Source organism: Arvicanthis niloticus, chromosome 7, assembly GCF_011762505.2.
Source record: "Arvicanthis niloticus isolate mArvNil1 chromosome 7, mArvNil1.pat.X, whole genome shotgun sequence".
Classification (NCBI taxonomy): Eukaryota; Metazoa; Chordata; class Mammalia; order Rodentia; family Muridae; genus Arvicanthis; species Arvicanthis niloticus.
This window is the reverse complement of record NC_047664.1, coordinates 73,357,310-73,379,488: the sequence shown is the minus strand read 5'-3', so window position 1 is coordinate 73,379,488 and position 22,179 is coordinate 73,357,310. Positions and strand designations below refer to the sequence as shown.

Sequence of the window (22,179 nt, the reverse complement as noted above, 5' to 3'; positions counted from 1 at the left end):
AATGAATCTACTTGAGAAAGCAGTCTTGAAGGGAAAATAAGCAGTCTCCAAGAGAAACCTTGTTTTAAAGTATAAAAGGTGGTAATATTAGGGGGTGGATTTTATTGGGAGTTCTGAGAGTTTTCTCCACTCAAACCACTTTTCCTACAATGCCCCTGTGGCTTTCCTGACCCTGTTTCCCATGGCGTCTTCTGTTTTCTAAGAACTTCCTGGACGAGGATCTGCCCACTACCTACAAGAAGCAAGACTGTGGCAAAAATAACTTTATTTCGATTTTTCCTCTCTGACTGAATCCTGACACCTTGCGTATTTTCGGAGAGCAGCCGCTAATGGTTGGGTTAAGGGCATGCCCGACACGCCCACTAACGAAGTGTCCACTTTTCACGAGCCCCAGAGCACTCTGGGAAATATAGTTTCCAAAGGCCGAGAACGATCGCGGAAGCGCATGCGCGCTGAGAATTCCTTGACCTCTTCCGGATAAGAAAGCGGCCAGGCTGGCACGCATTCTGCGGTCCTCGGGCGGAGGCTTCTGGGAGTTGTAGTCGCCGACGGTGGGCGCCGTCGGTAAGGAGACGTAGCTTTCAGTGTGGTCCACTTCAGCAGTTGGAGCCCGGCCGCGGTCGCAGTCAGTCAGCGTTTCTGTGCCCACCGCACTTCTCCTGAGGCGGAGGAGAATTTCCCGTGGCTGGGCTTTTCCTGTCCCGGGTGGGTTCCTCGTAGCTCCGTGATTCATTTCTGCCTCTCGTCCTTTCCCTCCTCGTCCGTCGCTCGAGCCTGGGTTTGGCGGGGGATTCGCCCTGGGGAGACACAGGGCCGCGACTTCCTCAGACCCGCTCTCGCTGTCGCGGGGTGCGTTCGCACCCAGCCCCGACCCCACGGTCCCTCGGCAGCTATCCACAGCCTCGGACGGCCGCTCACGCTCCTTCTCCTCCTTTATTTCACCGCTGCAGGGATGGACGCTTCCTGGCGCCAGGTGGCCGCTGGCCGAGGCCGAGCCCGAGGACGGGCCACCGCTGTGCCCCTCTCTGGAAATGGAGTCCCTCTTGGAGGCGCGGGAGGAGGGCGAGCCAAAGGGTCTGGGGGCGCGGTGCCCCCAGGCCCGGGCCCCGGGGGAGCAGCAACTCTGGTCCCTGGGGTTCGCAGGCAGCGCTCATCTGGAGGCGAAGCCCCGCAGCCCCCGGGGGCCCGCGGTGAGGATGGCTCAGGTGAGGATGGCTCAGGCCTCCCGCCCCACCAAACTCCCCAAGTCACTTCCCTACGTCGTTGGCTGCCGGGGGAGGGGAGGGGAGGCTCGAAGTCATTCACTTTTTAACTGCTCAGGGAGTTTAGTATCTGGGACCTTCTCGGATTCGGGCAGATTTTCATCTCATCTCTTTGATCCCACATTTTAATTGATACTGCCTTTGTTTCTTACCTTCCTGAATTGTGTGCAGCTGATTTGGTTAACTCCACAAATGGGTCGCCAGAGTTTGTTTTTCTTTTCAAATCTAAAATGTTTAACATCTGTTGCAAATTATTAAATGCTTTCGCATCTTTGTGTATGGTAACAAGCAAGCTAGGCTAAGGTCTCAGAATCCCATTTACAAAGAGATTAGGAACTCCATTCTTCATTAATTGTGCTTTCAAGACTAGTTGTTGATCTTTACTGGCTATCTGACTTTTTGGACTGTCTTTGACCCTGTAATCGCTTTGGTTTGTTTTCGACTGATCCCTGTTCATAAATTCCAAGTCTTTCCATGATGTATCAGGTGTTGCCACTATGGATTTGCCAATAGCCTTCGTCCAAGATGATGTTTTAGTGCAGCGTTGAGAGTTTTTATACATAACTGTGTCTAGATAAAAGAGAATGGTCCCTGAAAGCATTTGATGTTTGGAATGTATTTTTCAAAAGACGTTTAAAATTTTATTTCAGATATTATAATATCATTGCATCATTTCTCCCTGCTAGGAGCAAAATTGAGCTTCTTCGTGGGGTTTCTCAGGGTAACTAGAAAGTTAGTTTGCATTGACTTTTCTCGCAATGGGTCAGTTTATCATAGAGGTGCAGTGTACTATTTAGAGACCTGTGAACAAGTTGGTAAGTTTGCTTGGATTTTGTGGGTAGCAGGAAAGCAAGCATTCTGTATACAAACAGTTGACATTAGTGTTGAAGGAATAAAGTAAGAGGACTGCCTGGTCACTTTGTGTGTGACATTCCTCCAAATGGTGCTAGGCACATATATTTACCAGAGTCTAAGTGTTTCTGTCATGTCTTCCCAATTCTTAAGCCTTCCCCCTCCTCCCCAGGGCTCGTTCCCAGAGATGAATGACATCCTTGTAATCTTGAGGTGTCTTACAGCAGTCACTGCTTTTTTTCTATGTTCTCAAAGATTAAAGTAAACATCATATACATTTTCTTCCATTTTTACCTGAAACAGTCTGTTTTGGTTGATAGTTGCCAATCAAATTAGCTTCAATAAGAAAAGGAAAAAATTTCTTGCGGGAAATAAAGGGTAAAATATCAATTAAGTACAGATATACCAACTAAAATGAGATTTAGTTTGATAATCTCATCAGTCTGACGTATGAAGTACATTTTTAATTAGTGATTTAAAATAGTAAATTTAAAATCCTCTTAATATGAGCAGCGATGCATACAATTCAGCTTGTGAGTCTGTCCTTAACACAACATGGCTGTCTATTGCACTTGTTAGCTGGAGTGCAGTTGCCAGGAGTCTTACTCACAAGAAGCTGGAAATCTTGTTGGGAACATGTGCTGGGAAGTTACCTGGTTCTGTTTTGCATTATTGTGTAATTAATTAACAATGAGAAGTACAGAGTGTTCTAGAAATGAGAGGATCTAACTCAGGTGTTATTTAGCATCCTTTTTCTGGATAATAGTAGAAGAACAATTCAATACCATTTTACATTTTTTTTTTTTTTTTTTTGGAATGAAATTGTTAGAAGTGTGTTTTCTGTGTTAACATTTTGTGTGACCACAAAAATGTCAATTTCACCTTGAAGGCTAGTAGGTTTTGAGCTTCCTAAGAAGCAGCTAATACACGAAGTAGAGAAAAACCATGGATATTATCATTGTTAAGGTTTTGTGGGCTAGACTGGGTTCTTGAGACTGGTTTGAAGAAGCACTATCTCCTGTCATTCTGGTGTGCTTCCAATGAGTATGTTCCCCAGTTCGTAAAAGTCATACTGTATAATGTATTTTAGTGATTTTTATTATTTACTTATTTTTGAGACAGAATAAGACTATCTATCTCACTATGTAGCTAACCCTGGCTGGCCTTGAACTCAGAGATCCACCTACTTCTGTCACTTAATTGCTGGGAAAAAAAAAAAAAAAAGATGCTTGTTACCATACCTGGTTTGTATATATTTTTTGAGTTTCTTTATCACATATCTTTGGCTGTTCTGGAACTCTATACAGACCATGCTGTCAGACCATGCTGACCTCAGAGGTCCACCTGCCTCTGCCTCTGGAATGCTGGGATTTAGAGGCATGTGCCCCATGCCCAGCTTGTACAATGTGATTTAACATCTCATTTCCATTTAATTTTTTTTTGTTAGTTTGTCTATTTTGAGACTGATCCTGAAGTGTTCAGCACCATTACTATATATTTTAGAATGTGTCATTAGTTTGTTAGTCTCTGTGTCTATAGGCACTTGATTCTTCTGGGTAGGTTACTGGGTAGTTAGTGTTTATTGTGTTGTTTTCTTTGGTTCTGTGGTAAGGAATCAGATTTTCCCCCCTTACAATTTATAAGAAGATAGGATGTTCTATGGGTGACTTTCAAATGTGTGCTTAAAATTGATGGAGTAGTCAACTAAACTGGAGTCTTTCTGACCCCCCAAAAAAGAGGTGTCATTCTACACCATGCCATGGTTTGTGAGGACACTGATTGGCAGAAATGAAACTTTCTTTCTGTTTGTCAAGCAGAGCTAATGTCTCAGCGGAAATTTGAGGAGATCAAGAAGGCCAATCAAGCTGCAGCCAGAAAGCTCATGGAAGAACACTACAGCTCTTCCTCTGAAGAAGAAGAAGAAGAAGGGGATGAAGACTTTGAAGGAAAACGGGGGAAAATTGTTGCTAATACATTCATAACATACACTACTCACACAGGTATTTTGGTGATTGGTACATTTTCACTATAAGTGGGATATTTCTGATGTTGTTATAATTTACTATATAGGATCACTTTTAGTGTGGTCATCTTGTGAAGCTGAGGACATTTTGGTATTTAAATTATATGTTGTTAATACTAATCTTTGTATAAAGTAGATTATATGGCAACTGTCCTTTACAATCCTAACTCCCAGACAAATAGGTACGTAGGTGGTTACTGGCTGTGACTCTGTTTGGCAACAAGGCTTTCAGAGACCCCTTCAAGGTAGTCTCCATTTTCTTCTCTTTTTTTATCACATTGAAATTGCCTTAAAGTCCACTTTGTTTCTTGACTTTATTATTGTAGTATCATATCTTACTTTTGATTTGCATGCTGTTTTTAAAAAATTAAATCTTTAAAGGTCTGACGTGGATATTCATTATCTGTTGTGTATGTTTGGGTTGTGTTTAAAGTATGCCCCCTCCTTATATTTTTACAGTTTCTAAATTTTATACTCATGTTATTAGAAATATTAACATTTCTACTTTTATAGCTGTATTTCATGCTGTTTATATAGTCTTAGGTTAGTTACTATATGCTTATAGTCTCATTTAGTTCTTTAAAATCTTGTTAGAGCTAGAAAAAAAAAAAACAGAAAATTTCTAGGAAATGGCTCTTCATAGGAGAGCAGATTCTCCTAAAATTACACTTACATTAAAATACATTAATACTTTGATTCTTATTCCTGTATATTCTTTATTATGCATGTAATAAACTAAGGAAACTAGAAGCTACGTATTTTAATAAGTACCAGAGTAATGAGATGGTGTCCATCTCTCACTGGTAAGTTGAGCACTCGTACATTCCCAAGAACCTCTCCCATTTTTCTGGTCTCAGGCTTTGCATTTCTGTGATTTTCCTCTCTTCTTGTGTGGCTTTATTCTAAAGAGAATGTCACCTTCACTCACATGCACCTCACGTCAGAAGAGATGACTTTCCCTGTTTTCTTACCCTAGTACCACTCCAGTCCTCTACCTCAGAATTGTATGAACAGAGTGGTACATACATGGCATGAACGAAGCCAAGTCTAATTGTTACCAAAGCCTCCTAGATTTTACTTGGTAAATTTTAAAAATACTTATTTATTTTTGAAACAGGGTCTTGTCATGTAGCTCTGTCTGACCTAGGACTTGCTGTTTACGCCATGTTCACTCCTTACTCAGCCTCCCTCTCTCTGATTTCTTCAGTATCCCCTTTTCTCCCTCTACACGGGCTTTACCTATTGCTGGCCCACATTACCTACATATGGCTACTGTTAACATTCAACAGAAGAAAAACCGAGACACATTAGATAACTTCCCACAGTTCTAGCTGTTTGGTTTGCCAAACAGTACTGCCTTTGTCTGGTACTTTCTGCTCATTCCAGTCTTGACCTCCTCAAACTCATGTTTCCTTACTTGCCACAGTGGTCATTTTAGAATATGTGACTTCTAGTGCCATGCTATCTACGTCTACTGGGACATGCCTGGTAATCCACGATATTGCTGTAGCCAGAGTATAATACAACTGTCAAAGAAATGTTACCTGAATTTTGTAGAGATAAACTTACTTTAATTTGTAAGACTATACCATCATATTTTAAATTTCAATTGTATGAATTAACTGTTAAATTGTATGAATAAGCTGATGAAATTTAAAATGTTACAGATTTTTTAAAGCAAGTTGTACTCTAAGCGATATAAACATACTGAATATAATTATTCTGTTTAAGAATATTTTAGAAAGTTAAATGCCAATTTAAAATAAAACATTTGTCTTTAGTAATTTCATAGGTTTAGAATGCTTTACCATTTGTTCATTAACTCTATAAATGACATTTCTATTTGCGTTGTGCTAGGGCAGATGTTTGTTAAGTTCTGTATTAGAGGATTTTAGAAAATGAACTAAGTTTCTTATTAGTTTTACTTTCTGGCAACAAATTTTGATTTGAACTAGATTATTATGGTAAATTCTGTCCTTCTATAATCTTATATGATTGACCTACTTTTCTTGGAAATTCAGTCAGTTTGGGTTGAATCATTTTAGTTTTACTAAAGGCATGTAAGCTTGTTTTTCTTACATGAACATAACTTGAACTACGGCCCTTTTAGCGTCTACTGTACTTTAGAGTGCTGCTCTGTTGTTCTTTTATTAACTTTTCTTTCATCTGCCTTTTTTTTCATAACTTCAGTGAAGCACAAGGTAGGATTGAGGACTCAGTAGACAAACTGCTGTCTCAGATATCTTGTGTATAACACTGACATAATGATAGTGTATCCTTCTTGGAAATAAATACTTACTACTTGTTTGAAGGATATGCAGTCCTTTAATGTTTTTCCCTATGAAAGCCTTTTCTACTGTTTACAGCAGGAGTAGAGCACAGTTTAATGCAGCATGGCTGCTGTGCACTAGTATCTCAGCATCTGTTCCTCACAAGGTCGATCATGAGTGTTAATGTGCTAGCCTTCCCTTAAGCTGCTCTCTTTTCGTTTTTTCTTCACATTTCACTGTCTTTACATTTCATTACTTGATGTATTGGTTTTGCCAGTGGTTCTGCCTCTACCAAATTTGTTAAGGACTTGAAGCAGAAAGCAAGCCTGTGAAAGAGCTAAAATGCTGTTAATTTGTGGATGGGGTAAACCTTGTCAGCTCATTGAGTATTTGTTTTCTTTTGTTAAGCTTTGAGGTTTTAAGTTATATTTTTTTGCAGTTAAAATTGCTTAGAATTGGTCATGTAACATAATTGTTGGTGACGATGTGTTGTTTTCAGATGTTATTTACTATGATGTTTTCCATTTTTAAATTTAAGATGGAGATATACATGAATTAGAGCGAACAAAACAGTATCTGAATGAGGCTTTCCAAGCAGGGGCTATGACATGCCTAATTTGTATTGCTTCAGTAAAGAGGAACCAGGCAGTAAGTCTTTCCGTTATGATAATACCCCCACATAACATGTCACATTTTCAGTACTTAGGCATTTATGATACTTTCACTTATGTTTGTGTAAAAATTCTTTATTTGGCAATGTTACGTGTGAATTAATCTTCATTTTGTTAATCAGAAAAAATTTAAGGAATTATCTCTAGGAATCTTTTTAAGAATCTTTAAAATTCCTACAACTACTGTGTTGCTGTGATCTAGCCAGAGCCTAATGCATGCTAGGCAAATGGCCTACCACGGAGCTGCATATTTTCAGTGGGTTTGCAATAAAGGTAGTGTGTTGAAATATAGATAGGCTTCGAGGAACTAGAACACGATAGTGATACTTAAGTTTTATTAGCTTCTTCTAAGAAAGTTTAGAGCATCGTGGGAAGTATCCAGGGCCATTGGGAGAAAGACAGTGAGACATAACTGATCCTGTTATAAGGCCTTTTGCCTGATTGTGAAGCTATCATAGATTTAAAAGGGCACCAATGAAGCAATTAAAGAGAAGTCACAAGGAACTTGACAGACTCAACTTTAAGACCTCATATTAACCCTTTCCTGGTAGAGTAGCATTGTTCAGAGAAAGATGAGGTCCGATAAAATGTTTTGGTAGTGTAGAGTAAAGCAGAATTTTAATACACTGTGGTTGTTGCTAGGACAGTGCAACTGAGCAGGTGTTGTCATACTCAGGGCCACATCTTGGCTTCCTGTGGTTTCAGCTGCAGGGTGAGCAGTGCATCTACAGGAAAATGGGTCTCTGTAGGTCCCATCTTTTCAAGGTTGGTTGTCCACCTTGGGAACTGACTCAGCCAGTATTCAGTATTCAGGAACAGTGCAGCACTGAGGCCTTCATGTCACCTGGAACAACACTCTCCTGGGGGATTGGTGAACAGCCCTGTTTCCTTAGGGTATTGGTTAGAATTAGAACAGCATGTTTGCAGTTTTTTTTTTTTTTTTTTTTTAAAGGGTTTCCTGCAGTATGGACCTGCTGTGGGTTTAGTAGTAATGAGTTCTACAAAATACCATTATTTGGCATTTTTCCTTCCTTGTCTTGTCATTTCCCTAGGTTATTTCAGGAAGGCTTTTGGAGAATCAAAACTAAGGGGTTAGCTCTTTATTTAATGCTGCTGTCTATTTTATAGTACATGTCAGAATTTTTTTTTTTTCAAATAGTTGTCATAAGGAGACCAGAACTGAGGTTTTTCTTTCATCAGAATGTTGGTAGTTTTAAAAATTAATTTGGTATTACTGTTAACCCTTAAAAATTTGTTGTGTGTGCCACAGTGGATCTGGGAAGTCAGAGGGCAGCGTGGTGAGCTTGTTTCTTCATTATCTTTATGTGGGTTCTGGGAATCGAACTTAGGTTTCCACACTTGCATGGGAAGTGCCTTTAACTGCTGAGCCATCTCATTGGCTCTTGTAAGCTTTTATATTATTATATTTGCACTTTTTATTCATTTTTTTATATTGTGTTAAGTGTTAACATAGGCTTATAAGTTTTATATAACAACAAATGATACACACACATACACACACACACACACAAAAGTTATGGCCAGGATTCTTTTTTGGGTTGTTTGCAAAATAGATGTCTACCAATAAGAAATTGATGAAATTATGGTACATAAATGCCATATGTAATAAAATATACAGGAGTATTTGACAAGAGTAAATGTTTATATCATGTTTTAAAAAGATATTTTAACAGTCAGTACTAGCATGTATATATGAATATGTGTGCACACATACATGCACATACACTTATGTGTATATATAAAATTAGAGATCATTCAGATTGTTAGCTATAGCTATAGGTTTTTCTTGCTAACTTAAAATGAGTGATTAATATTTTTCTTTCAAATGTTACATCCCAAAATAGGTTTTATAAAGATCATCTCTTCTGTGATATTTATTGTTTTGATTTTTAGCCTTTAGGTAACTTTTGAAAAATAATTCATTGTGTGATAATCATTTTAAAGTATTGTATAACTGACAAAAATCATATAGACTCAATTTTAATACCTTTGTCTTAGGTTTGGAGCTGTTCAGGATGTTTCTGTATATTCCATATGCCCTGTATTCAGAAGTGGGCTAAAGACAGCCAATTTCTTGTATCTTCTGTGACAGATGATGATTTTGGAAAGAAAGATTATCCCTGGCCATGGTAATTTTTTTTTTCTAGTTTATTGGATTTTAAGTTGTAGAATAAATAAATACATGTGGAACTTTATATATATCAGAAATTGTATATGGTTTTCAGTCTCAAAATTACATTTATGTATTACATGGTATCATTAATTTATAGATGTTGATTTTACGAACTATGTTTATTATTGCTGATTATTGGACCTTTGTCTTCTATTATGTTTTGAGATAAAGTGGAGAAGTTAAATCATTTGTCTCAGCTAGTCAAGAATGGTAGATTCATTGTTAATGTAATTAAACATTAGCTAGGGGACATCATATGCTTATAATTTTTGTAACTGGTTTTTTAAATTCAAAAGGTAATGTTCTTTTTTCTAATATTATCCAACTTGTATCTCTTTAGGCCTAGTAAATCTGATATTTGTAAAATTGTGATATAATTTTAAAAAACATTTTAGACATGGACATTTCTTTCTAAAAAGTAATTCTTGGCAGTCTTGAGATTTTGTCCATTTCCCCTGAGGATGCTGTCATTAGCTTCGAGCAGTAGTGAGTCACACTCCTCTCACTGTTAAGAGCCAGAGCTGGAATTTGAAACCTAGGATTTGTTTTTTTCAATTTAGATCTTTTGTATTCACCAACTGAGTTCAGGTGATAGACTGCTTTCTCTTTGAGCACATGCTGCTTTGAAAGAGTATAAGTTAAAGTCTGTGCTTGCTTGTTGCTTATGGTGGAGGGATTTTAGTGTTGAGTGGGTGTAGAATGAAGCTGATATTTAGAGCTGTTTGTTTTAGAGATCTGAGCATCACATGTACCTGTTCTCACTTTTGCCGTATTCACTTGTTTTAAATAGAGAGTTTTCCGTAGAGGAACACAGTGTCAGCTACCAGAATAATGAACTGCTGCTTTTCTCCCAGACCTGAAAGAATAAAAATGTAATCTTCTGTGTAGTTCTCCTTCCTCCTCAACCTTTACACAGCTATTCTGAGTACAGTAAATGAAGATAAGTGGCTAAGTTAAGACTTACTCTGTTTACTTCTTGTCTGCCAAGATGTAACCAGAACCTGGTAAAAATTACAATAAGGTAGTTATTTCATGGGAATGAACTTACACTGTGTGTTTCTAAAATAAGTACTTACTAACAGGATAAGGCCTTCGCTAGTTGGTACTCCATCATTTAAATAAAACACACGTGCTTCTACATATCAATCCTCCCAACGTAGGTCTGTGTCATGCAGGTGAGCAGTTGTAGCACATTGTCAGCTGCCTGTTATCTAAACACATCTTTTTTCATTGTGGCTATAACAGTCATTTTTCTTTAGTAGAGGGCAATGTAACACTTTAAATAAAATTTCAGCTATTTATAAACATGAGGTATGGTGTTGGTTTTTTTACTTTAAAAATTCATTATATTTAAGTGTGGAGTTTTCCATTTGTGTATGTTGTTTGTCTCTATGGGTATGTACACATGAGTGTTGGTGCCTCTGCAGAGGTCAGGGGCATTGGGATCTCCCTGGACCTGGAGTTAGACTATTGTGAACCACATGATACTGGGAACTGAACTTAGATCCCTTGCAAGAGCAACTGAACCTTTTCTCCATACTTTGTTATTGAAATTGACAACATTTGTTGTCATAATGTTTTGTCAATATGTTTTGGTTATTCTGAACACTTGTGTGGTATTTATTTGGAAGTACAGCATGCTCTCAGGACAATGAAACACATTGGTTTTTATGCAGAACAAATTTATATGGTGGTCTGCAAATAGCCTGGTGCAGAACATTGACTGCACTCAGTTGTTTGGGAAGAGCTAAGGCTTAGAACATCTTTTAGGAAGTGGCCTCTGATGGCTTTCAAATGAATTTTTGTTAGACTTGAAGATTGTCATACCTAGCACCCAAATTTACTTTGATGTTGTAAATTTACTTTGATGTTGTCATTCTGCTTTAGCAGAGAATATAAAATAATATTTAAATTTTTTCTTGATATTAGTGTACTTGAAATAAGTGTACTTTGTGTTAGAGATTGAACATTAGGAAGTTCTCAGAGCTGGAGAACTGGCTAGTGTTTAAGAGTACTTATTGCTCTTGCAGAGGACTCAGTTCCGTTCCCAGTACTTAGTGTGGCTCACAACTGTTTGCAACACCAGTTCTAGGATATCTGACATCTTTGGGTCTCTGTAGGCACCTTTTTTAAAAAAGGAAAAATTCTTTGCTTACATTCAATATTTTTCTCTTCATTTTAGGATTTTGTTATTTTTTTCTTGCTATATGTAGCCTGTGCATAACCTGATTGCTTTTTCCTTTTCTTTTACAAATATATTTTGTTTATTTATAGTCTTTATAACAAAACTTTTAAAACCAAGCCTTTTATAAATCTGAGTGAATATTGCAGAAATGTAGTTTGTAGAAATTTTGGTTAAAAATCTTGGCTAGTCAAAAACTAATGTTGCTTTGTCTTTGTGGTTGTACTTTTGATATTTGTGTTAATGCATAGCACTAAATACATGTGATAGTGTCAGTTTGTAAAAGTATAAATATGAAAAAAGGGTGATTGTTGCCAAGTTTTATACATAGCCTCACCTCACAGACCTTTGGTGCTTGCATTGGAGAGTGTAGGTATAAAATAGTTCCATATTTCAGGAAGGTGTATTGGGCAGAGATTTTAATAAGAATTTATTTTTTTCTTAATGAAAATTTAAACTATAATCTTGTTACTGTTGTCTCATGTTGCCTTTAATAATAGAATTAATATTTTATTTTTTGTAGCCCAAAATGTAGATTTGAATACAAAAAATCAGAAACACCTAGTAGATATTATTGCTACTGTGGGAAAGTAGAAGATCCACCTTTAGATCCGTGGCTTGTACCTCATTCGTGTGGCCAAGTATGTGAGAGAGAATTTAAACCTTCATGTGGTCATAAATGTTTACTACTCTGCCATCCAGGTGAGTTTCTTATTATATGTGTAGTTTCTGGGTGGCTCTTTCTTCTTAATGTTGACGCAAACAAAATTATTTAAGTTGAATTGAAGTTTGCTGTGAGACAGTGTAAGAAAGGATTACCCTTTAAAGTAGCACTGAGGAGAATGGTAGAGAAGAAAATGTAAAACTTGGAAGTTTCTTCACTGACTTTTAGTCACACTGCTCCCCACCACTTTGTTGCATTCTAGGTCCCTGTCCTCCTTGTCCAAAGATGGTCACAACTACTTGTTACTGTAAGAAAGCAAAACCCATTCCTCGGAGGTGCAGTGCCAAGCAGTGGTCCTGTCAGCTGCCGTGTGGGCGAAAGCTGCTTTGTGGACATCATAAGTGTGAAAATCCTTGCCATGCAGGTAAGGGTCATACATGAGAAACTCTGACTTTAAGTAGAGGCAGAGCTGTTTTTGTTGCTTTTGATATTTGTGTACTAATTTGTGATTGTTATTTTAGGAAACTGTCAGCCTTGTCCAAGAGTTAGTAGACAAAAATGTGTATGTGGCAAAAATGTAGCAGAAAGAAGTTGTGCGAGTCCCGTGTGGCACTGTGATCAAGTGAGTGCTGTGCCTCTGAGGGTGGGAGGTAAAGAGGGCGGAGACAGATGGCTAGGAGCACAGTGCACAGTGCACAGGCAGTTCACTAGACCAGGAGGGAAGGAGGAACAGCAGATACAGCTAGTTCTCAATGTAATTAATACCTTCATTACTGGAGGAAAAGGGTTTTTCCCTTAAAGTAAGCTAGTTGCTGAATTTTTAATTCAGTGTATAGATTTACTCCTCGGCTTTCTCTTTTTTGCTTCAGCTCCCACCATGCTCCTCTTGAGATAGTGCCATTAAGAGAGTAGAATTGTTTCTGTGGTTTACTTTCCTAGGTCTGGAAGGGGTTTAGTACAGGTCTGAAGTCTGGTGGGTGTTCATACTGAGCTGAGTATACCTCTGTCCTTATATTTCTATGATATACTCTTTGTATGCAGGAAACAAGTAGCACATGTAAATGTGAGCACGTCTGTGTGCATGACGCCAGTGTGAGACATACAGCACAATAACGAGGAGGCCATAATGAGGCTGCTTGGGATCCCAAGTGGGTTATGTTTCATTCTGCCTTTTTGTGTAGTTTTAGTCTCTTGATGAGTGCTTTTATTTTAGGTATGTGGAAAGACACTGCCGTGTGGCAATCACACATGTGAGCAAGTTTGTCATGTTGGTGCTTGTGGAGAGTGTCCTCGGTCTGGGAAGAGGTCCTGTCCATGTCAGAAATCAAGTAAGATTTGTTTTAAAGGCAATGTGCTATTGAGATATTAGAAGATATGGAAGAAATGCTAATGTTTATTACAAAATGAAACAAGCTAATTTACAAAAAGCTGTATCCTGGTCGAACTTTGTTCCTGCATGGACAAGCAGTTTGCCTGTTGGCTAGCCAACGCTCCCCAATAAACCTCTGCTGATTGCATCAAAAAAAAAAAAAAAAAAAAAAGCTATATCCTGTGGGAATTGAACTGCATGCCTTTATGGAAAAGTGAAACACTGACAGGAGTTGGGCCTGGGAGAAGGAAGGGTGACCAGGCTGCACAGAGGATTGAGGGTGGTGGTGGTTATGTAGCAGTTACTGTACTGTGTCTATGTCCACAAATAACTACACATGGAGTGAGCTGTCCTCATATCAACTGATTTTGAGTGACTATGGTGTATCGTCAGAAGATCATCAGTTGTAACATTCCATCTGCTGCTGTACATTGGGACTGAAGGAGGCTGTCTGCTGCTGTCACTAGGAATTAGCTTACCGGGTGAACTTAGTGTTGATTGTTTTTATGGAAGAGTGGGGTTAGTTGAGTAAACTTTCTTGACTCTCCAGAAGGAGTCATCTGTAGGATTGTTTTTTACTACTTGTCATAGGTGAGTTTTATAGTGTTTTAAAGTTTATATTTTTTTCATACTGTGAGATTGAACAGATTTAAAAAGAAAGTTCTGCATGTTGTGGAAATCCCTCAGTTTTGTGTCCTCAAACTCATCTCTCTAGATAACAATTTCTGAAGTAGTTTGCTCATATAAATGTTTATTGTCAGTAACTTGAGTGATTAAGAACCATAAGCTTGCTGATTGTGGTGGTACACATCTCAATCTCAACATGGGGGAGACAGAGGCAAGTGGATCTCTGAGTTGGAAGCCAGCCTGGTCTACATAATGAGTTCTAGGACAGCCAGGGCTAAAATAATAGACATTGTCTCAAAAGAAAAGGAAAAAAAAGAAAAAAAAAAGGTTGGCAGTTTTGACATTGGTTTTAGGAATAGGCAAGAGAATTTTGAATTTGGGATTAGTCAGAAATATTAGGAATTATTTGTATTAAGGTTATTTTTTGTCTAATGTGATTATAAAAGTTTTATAGGTCAAAAGAGCTGTTATTCTTCACGAACTAAAGAACAGGGAACTTTGTTAGTGATTCATAATAATGTATTGTATTTAACATTTAACATTTTGTCTGCTTTTCAGAGTTTTCTTTGCCTTGTACAGAAGATGTACCAACTTGTGGAGACAGCTGTGACAAAATTCTTGAGTGTGGAATCCATAGGTGTTCCCAGCGTTGCCACCGAGGTCCTTGTGAAACATGCAGACAAGTTAGTTGTGCCCCATATACTTTCTTTCAAGAGCTATGCACCAAAATATGTCAGAAGAAACTGTGTTGTGTGTTTGTCATTGCTCCCATAACAGCTGTCTCATAATCATTTTGTGTTATCTAATATTTATATTATTGATCTGGAAATCAAATCTGAACATTACCCCTTATTGTTTTTCTTGAGACAAGTTATAATGTTCTCATTTGCATAGTTCTGTATGGGGTTGTTTGCTACCAGAAGATATTTAGAACTCTGTTGAATTCAGCCTATCTACTGTGGAGACAGACATCTAGATTTGAGACTTTACGTTTAGGCATAGTTTGGCTTCAACCATACTACTCCATTAACCAACTAGGTTGCTAATACTCCACTTGTCTTGTACTGAGATTAGATAAACAGATGTTATGGTTGGAACTACATATAAATTGGTTTGTTTTCATTATTTTTACTGTTTGATAATTCTTAATTCATATGAGGTTCTATTTGGAGGAATAAAGTAGAACAAGTATTTTAGGACATTCAGTTTTGGTTTAGTTAGTTCTTCATACAAATTTGTTACTAAGATTTTTGTCCTTTTAGTAATTACAGAAATTGCAGTGTGGAGAAAAACATTAGCATTAGTCCGTTTAACATTGCTTCTTGGTGTTTGGCCTAGGAAGTGGAAAAGCAGTGTCGTTGTGGAAAGCATACAAAGAGAATGCCTTGTCACAAGCCTTACCTCTGTGAAACGAAGTGTGTTCAAATGCGGGACTGTCAAAAGCATCAGTGTAGGAGAAAGGTATGTGTGATCAACTTGGGAACTGAAGGTAAAAGTTGTAAAATTTTTCCTTTTGGGAAAAAACATCATATATAATATGGGAAAGTAAACTGTTAATTTTTTCTTGAGTATTCAGGAATGTTCTTTGTTTTCTGTATCAAATACTAGTAAATGTTCTAGATTAACATTTGTTGTTTGTATTAGTACTAATTCATGCCAGTTTTTGGATATGGTGGCACAAATGGGTCATTCAGGGGTCTGACTCAAAAAGATCTTGAGTTTGAGGACAGCCTGGGCTAGTATAGTGTGACTTTGTCTCAACAAAACAATAGAACAGAACAGAATAAAACACCAAAGACTATATGTAGTCTCCTTCTCTCTCACACTAATTCTCAGTTCAGTTTTTGGGCTGTTTCTGTTTTCTGATTGAAAATGTCCTTAGTGGTGGTAAAGTGATTGATGGTTGACACTTAGCAAAGGTGAGATGATAATAGAAATTACTGTTGCTTGGCTTGGAGGAAATCTGATTGGAGTATTTTGTTGGGGCTACAGAGTTGTGGCTCTTATGTATATATACTTTTTCTTTGATTATAAAATAAACTTTGTTCCTTGGCAAGATTTGTGGTTCTTAAAGTCATTGAAATATAAATAATTTTAGGGTTTTTCATTTATTATTAATTTGTATCTTTTCCTATTCTTTTAAGGTTTCAACCTGTTCATGTCTTTACATTTAAAGTGCATTTCTTACAGACAGCATTTAGATTTCATTTAATCTGGGCAAGATTTGTGGTTCTTAAAGTCATTGAAATATAAATAATTTTAGGGTTTTTCATTTATTATTAATTTTCATCTTTTCCTATTCTTTTAAGGTTTCAACCTGTTCATGTCTTTACATTTAAAGTGTATTTCTTACAGACAGCATTTAGATTTCATTTAATCTGTGGTAGCAGTATTTGTCATTTAATTTGGCTACATATTATTTACATTTAGCATGATTATTTAAGTCTGTTTACCATCTTTTTTGTTTGTTTGTTTTGAGTCGGGGACTCAGTATGTAGCTCAGGTTGTCCTGGAACTCACTGGGTAGACCAGACTGGACTCTCACTCACAGAGATTTTGCCTGCTTTTGCCTCTTGAGTGCTGGGATTAAAGGCATCCACCACCACGCTTGCCTTACCTGTTAACTGTTATGCTAGTGATTTTCTGATTATTTATTCCTTTCTCATTTGTCTTCTCTTTGACCTGTTTCTCAGTGATTCCATTTTATCTACTTTATTTGCTTACTAGCTACAATTCATCTCATTCTCTTTCTTCTCTCATTCTCCCTTCTTCCTTTCTTGGAGTGGTTACCATGGGCTTCAAATTCTTTAGGAATTACTACTATATTATTTGTTTGGGTGTAGTTTATGACACCCCGATATATTATAGCTATGTGCTTTAGAAACCCCAAATATGTTGCTTTTATTATTGTTTTAAATAGTTATAGTTTTAAAGGCTTATTTTAGTTTTATTTATGTATGTGTTTCTGCCTGTCAGATGAGCGCAGGTACCCTCAGAGACGAAAGAGAGCATTAGATAGCCTAGAACTAGGCTTAGATGAAGTTTTGAGTCACCTGACAGACAGGGGCGCTAGGAAACAACAGCAAGTGCTCTTAACTGCTGAGCCATTTCGCCAGCCTCAGTTATTTTTAGAAGTGTTTAAAAGAATACAAAGTAGTTCTTTGTTGTTGTCTGTATTGAATATTTCTTTTTATTTAGATACAGGTTTTCTAGCTTCAGTTTCCTTTCTACCTCAGGGACTCCCTTAAATTTTTCTTGTGCTGACCATTTTTTTTTCCATCTTTATATATGAGAAAATGCCTTTTTGAAAATACATGTTTCTTTACTGCAGAATTCTAGTTCTACAGTTTTGTCCCCTGTACTTAATGAATGTTGCCCACTGCCTCTTAGCTTGCTTTTTCCTAACAAGAGGGTATCACATCTCTCTTGTGTTCTCTTCTTGCTCTCTGAGTGATTTTGAAGAGTTTTCTTTATCAGTTTGTAGTAATTCTTTTCTGATGTTACTTAGTGTGGTGTTTTTCATGTTTCTTTAGCTTCGTTTTCATTGAGCTAGCTTCTAGGATTGAAAGTTTGCACTTCTCATCAAATTTATAGACTTTAAACTTGATTTTCTTTCTGTTATCTCATGGTCCTCAGTGCTTCATGATATGCATGCTCCTTGAAGTCCCTCAGCTCAGCAATGCTGTTTTCCGTTTCAGTGCTTCTTTGTAGTATCCTGCATAGCTGATCCAGCTTTGTTCTCAGCTTCACCAGTTGCTTTTGTGTTTTCTAATCTTCGCACACTGTGTTTTGGTTTAGGTGTGTATTTTCACCTTAAGGAGGTGATGGAACTTGGTATAGCCTGCATGTTTCTCCTCTGCATGCTTGATTTTTACTATATGCAGATGCCTACCTTACTGTGCTTCTGTCAGTTCCCATTTCTGCATCTTTCAATTGATTTTTCATTAACTCTTTTATTATTATATTTTCCTGCTTCCTATCCTGTTAAGGAAATTTTCTATGGCTTTTTAGATATTGCAGACATTTTTACATGCATTTTTCCCCTTTAATTATTTACCTTTCCTTTGCTTCCCCTTAAATACTTTTAAAGGGTTGCTCTGGAGCAGTAAGTTCCTCAGAGATCATTAGTTCCTTCTAGGCTTCCTGTCTGGGACTGACATGGTCTCAGTACTCTTAGCATTCTGCTGATGCCTGCATATCACAAAGTTCTTCCACACTGATTATAAGGAACAAACTATTCCTAGTCCTGTGAACTTTAGATATTGTTCTTTTTTTTTTTTTCTTCCTTAGTGCTATTTTGGGGGTGTTGAAGTTACTTCTTATATGTGTTCAAGCAAAAACTTAAAAGGATCTGTTCTAGAGTTTTCCAGAATTTCTCAATGCCATTGCTTTCTTACTATAAGTTGTATTACACTAGCCTACATGAACTATGGATTTATCTGCTCAACTCAAATCACCAGATTCTGCTTACGATCAGTCTTCTTGTAGAACAGCCTAGAAGCCTCTAGGTTAGGCTAATGTCATTGTGGGGTTCGCCCTCTGTGTTTCCCTTCTTAAGGATTGTTGTCTTATGCTGCCTAATCTCTAAAATCTGTAACTTCCAGTCTATTGTCAACTTTTTTTAGGTGTTTGGACAAGAGCGTATATCTTATTATTGTAACTTTATCATGCTTAGAAATGCCAGTTATTCAAGCCATGGACCATATAACCTTTTTTTGTTACTGCTACTAAAACCTTTATCTCCATTGCTATTAATTATAGACACATTGCTGCTCACAAATATCTGTCTAATTGAGTTTTGACTAATTGATTAATTGCTTTCTAGTAAATGTGTATTTTTGTGTACTGAAACTTGTTCTTAAGTTGACAGTCCTAAGTGTCTATAAGATAATCACAACCTATGTTTCCTTTAAAAACAAACCAAAAACCGACCAACCAAACCCAACCGAATATGAGGAAAGTTATGGAAAGAATTAAATTGACAATATAGATTCTAAGTAGTTGCCTAAAATTAATGAATGACAATTCAGCTAGTTAATATTTGTTTCTCAAAGATTAGAAATAAAGGAAGTGACGAGTGAAGGAGCTCAGCTTTGCTTCTTTCTTAGTTGTCTTACAACTAAATTAGCCAGATTCGTTGTCTGAAAATTGACTGGCTTTGATTGAATCCTTGGGATAATGTAGTTTTCTGCATAGAAAGAAAGTGATGGAAATATTATGGCATAGAATAATTAAGAGGCAAGGACATTTAGCCTGGTTTTATTAAACTGTCATTTTCTACTTATACTTGTAAATTCTTAATATAATGTATTATTATTTACTAGAATAATGTTGATATTATTGAAATTTTTATCCTTAGAGTGAAAAAAAAAGTTTTGCTTTCTAAAATTCTGTGAATGACTAGGGATGAAGTGCTGTGTGCGGGGTTCATAGTCCTCTTCTTTACATATTGCTTTCTCTCTAGTGTTGCCCTGGAAACTGTCCACCTTGTGATCAAAATTGTGGACGGACATTAGGATGTAGAAACCATAAGTGTCCGTCTGTCTGCCACAGAGGTAAAATTTTACAGTAGCTGTCATTTTATGTTTGTGTTTCCTCAGTGCTTTAGAGTCAATAGAGAACTTTCAGATTGCTATCTTATTTGGGCCTCCTAACTAACACTCTGGAGAAGGTAGGACAGTCGCTGGATTTCTATTTTTAAACAAGGCAATTAAAGTTAAGTGACTTAGGGAAATGCCCAGAGCAGTGTTGTGGTGAAACTCAAACCCAAGTCTGAGTGTAAGCTGTATTGTTTTGTAATACCATAGTGATAGAGCCTACTGTTTTTCTTAACCTGCCCTATGGAGACTTTTTTTAAAAAGGTATTTATAGATTTGATTGTAGTATAAATTTTTTATACTTTTGTAATAAGGGTTACTTATAAGTAATAAGGGTTATCTTATACTGGTGATTCTGGGAGATTTTAGTCTCAGGATTCCTTATTCTTTTTGAGACCTTAAACATTTTTCTTATTGTGTGAGAATATCTATTTACATTTGTTGTATTTGATGTTAAAATAAAGTATAATCACTTTAAGTGGTTTATTTCAAATTATTTTTATATAAAATAATTCCATTATACTTTGATACATACAGCATGGCTTTTATTTTTGGTAAAAAACTAGGTTTCCTTCAGAAATGCTAATGAGTATATTATTTTATATTCTTGTAAATATCTATTATGTCTAGCTGGTTAAAATGTAGCTAATTCACAAATCTGCATCTGTAAATCAATTTTAATATTACCTTGCTTCTCTTCTATTTTAATATTATGTGTCACTAGCTTCTAGAAAATTCTAAACTTGTCAGACTTTGCAGACCCCTCCAAATGGTTTCAAGGACTCCAGGGTTTCTGAATCACTCTTTGAAAACCTGTGTTCTAGAGTATAGTGATAATTCAAAGTCTTTGCTCCTACAGGCTAACTTTTTTTACTTCCCCGCCTCAGTAGAATATAGAGAAATTAATGTAGATGTTAGGTAGTAGCAAGCAGAAGAAAATGAGAGTAAAACTAAAGATGCTGTGTATTGTTTTAGAACTTGCTAAGGAGAGGGCTCTGAAAAGGTGACATTTGAGAGTAGACCTGAGAAACAATGGGATTCATGCCATCTGGAAATGAGAGTCAATTACTGCAATAGGTACAAAATATAGTGCAGACTGCTCAGAGGGACATCACGGTAGGATGTGATGCCAGGGACATGCTGTGTTAAAGAAATGCTGGGGAGAAGGCGGGGCTAGACAGATGGCTCAACATTCATGAGCACCATCCCCTATTCCAGTCTTGGGTTTGAGTCTCAGCACTCACTTGGTGGCTTATACCATTTAACTGTGCTCTACTGGGGACTGGATGGCCTCGGCTGGCCTCTATAGGCATTGGGCATGTACATGGTGCACAAACATATTTGCAGGCAAGACACCCTCCCACCCAGACAAACAAACAAGCAAACAGGCAAAGCAAGCAAGCAAGTAAATAGGATTTCTAGGGAAAGGGAGTGTGGACAGGGCCATGTAGGTTATATTTCAAATGATGGTGTTTATGTGAGCAGTCTGACTACTGTGAGGATTGGAGAAGGGGAGTGAGTAGTGCACAGTCTCCTTACCAGGAGCATAACTAGGCTACTTGGTTTTCACATGATTTTTGACATGGCATGTATAAATCAATGTGTATTGAATGTCCACTTTATACTACTTGACAAAAAAAGAACAAATTATAGATTAGTCTAACTAATGAATGTGTTTGTAAAGTTTTAGGCGTCCTGTCATCCAGTTGTTCTGTAATATTGGCTGTCCAAATCAGCAGTGTGTCACAGTGAGGTGGATTTATTCCAACGTTAGTAATCTAGTAAGATTTTTTTTTTTTTATCCAGAACAATTTGTGTAGAAAAGGAAGAGAGCATACTTTGTCTGCTAAAGGGTATCTGTAGGAAGGCTGCACTAAGCACCACTCTTAGTGGAAAAATCCCAGATGCATTTCTCCTATCATTTGAAGCATATCTATAAATAAATATTCATATCTGAAAAAATAAAACATTTGGTGTTGAAATTCTTGTGACAATTTTTATTTGATTTGTGATTCACAAGTTGTATAAGAATGGGTCTGGCCTCTGATACAGAATGATAGTCTTTAAAGCTGCCATTTCCTTCATTACTTTTTTTTTTTTTTTTTTTTTGGTTTTTCGAGACAGGGTTTCTCTGTGTAGTCCTGGCTGTCCTGGAACTCACTCTGTAGACCAGGCTGGCCTCGAACTCAGAAATCCGCCTGCCTCTGCCTCCCAAGTGCTGGGATTAAAGGCGTGCGCCACCACCACCCGGCCATTACTGTTTTTTTAATGGCTTCTGATTTATTTGAAGAAATTAGGTAGCCATTTGGTTTCCCAGTCTGGATTTTGTAGATTGCCTCTTTGGTGTTTTTGAGTGTTTCTTTATCCTCTGTATTTTCTGATAAGTTGTTCAGTCTAGAGGTTTGATCAGATTCATGTTTTGTATATTTTTGTGACTTTGGTTATTGTGAAAGTGCTTATTAGCTCCC

The 22,179-nt window shown here is 37.2% G+C and overlaps 1 protein-coding gene across 1 annotated transcript in view; it reads left to right on the top strand.

Moving 5' to 3' along the window:
* The first annotated feature begins 559 nt into the window (after nt 1-559).
* The window catches only part of Nfxl1 (nuclear transcription factor, X-box binding like 1), a 41,602-nt gene continuing 19,982 nt past the window's right edge, over nt 560-22,179 (top strand). Inside the window, exons 1-12 of the mRNA XM_034508193.2 lie at nt 560-705; nt 951-1,205; nt 3,932-4,114; nt 6,946-7,055; nt 9,098-9,228; nt 11,978-12,156; nt 12,381-12,542; nt 12,640-12,740; nt 13,332-13,446; nt 14,673-14,797; nt 15,453-15,575; nt 19,579-19,669. Coding sequence (XP_034364084.1) covers nt 953-1,205; nt 3,932-4,114; nt 6,946-7,055; nt 9,098-9,228; nt 11,978-12,156; nt 12,381-12,542; nt 12,640-12,740; nt 13,332-13,446; nt 14,673-14,797; nt 15,453-15,575; nt 19,579-19,669 — 1,573 coding nt within the window. The 5' untranslated portion in view covers nt 560-705; nt 951-952. The remainder of the gene's footprint in view (nt 706-950; nt 1,206-3,931; nt 4,115-6,945; nt 7,056-9,097; nt 9,229-11,977; nt 12,157-12,380; nt 12,543-12,639; nt 12,741-13,331; nt 13,447-14,672; nt 14,798-15,452; nt 15,576-19,578; nt 19,670-22,179) is intronic.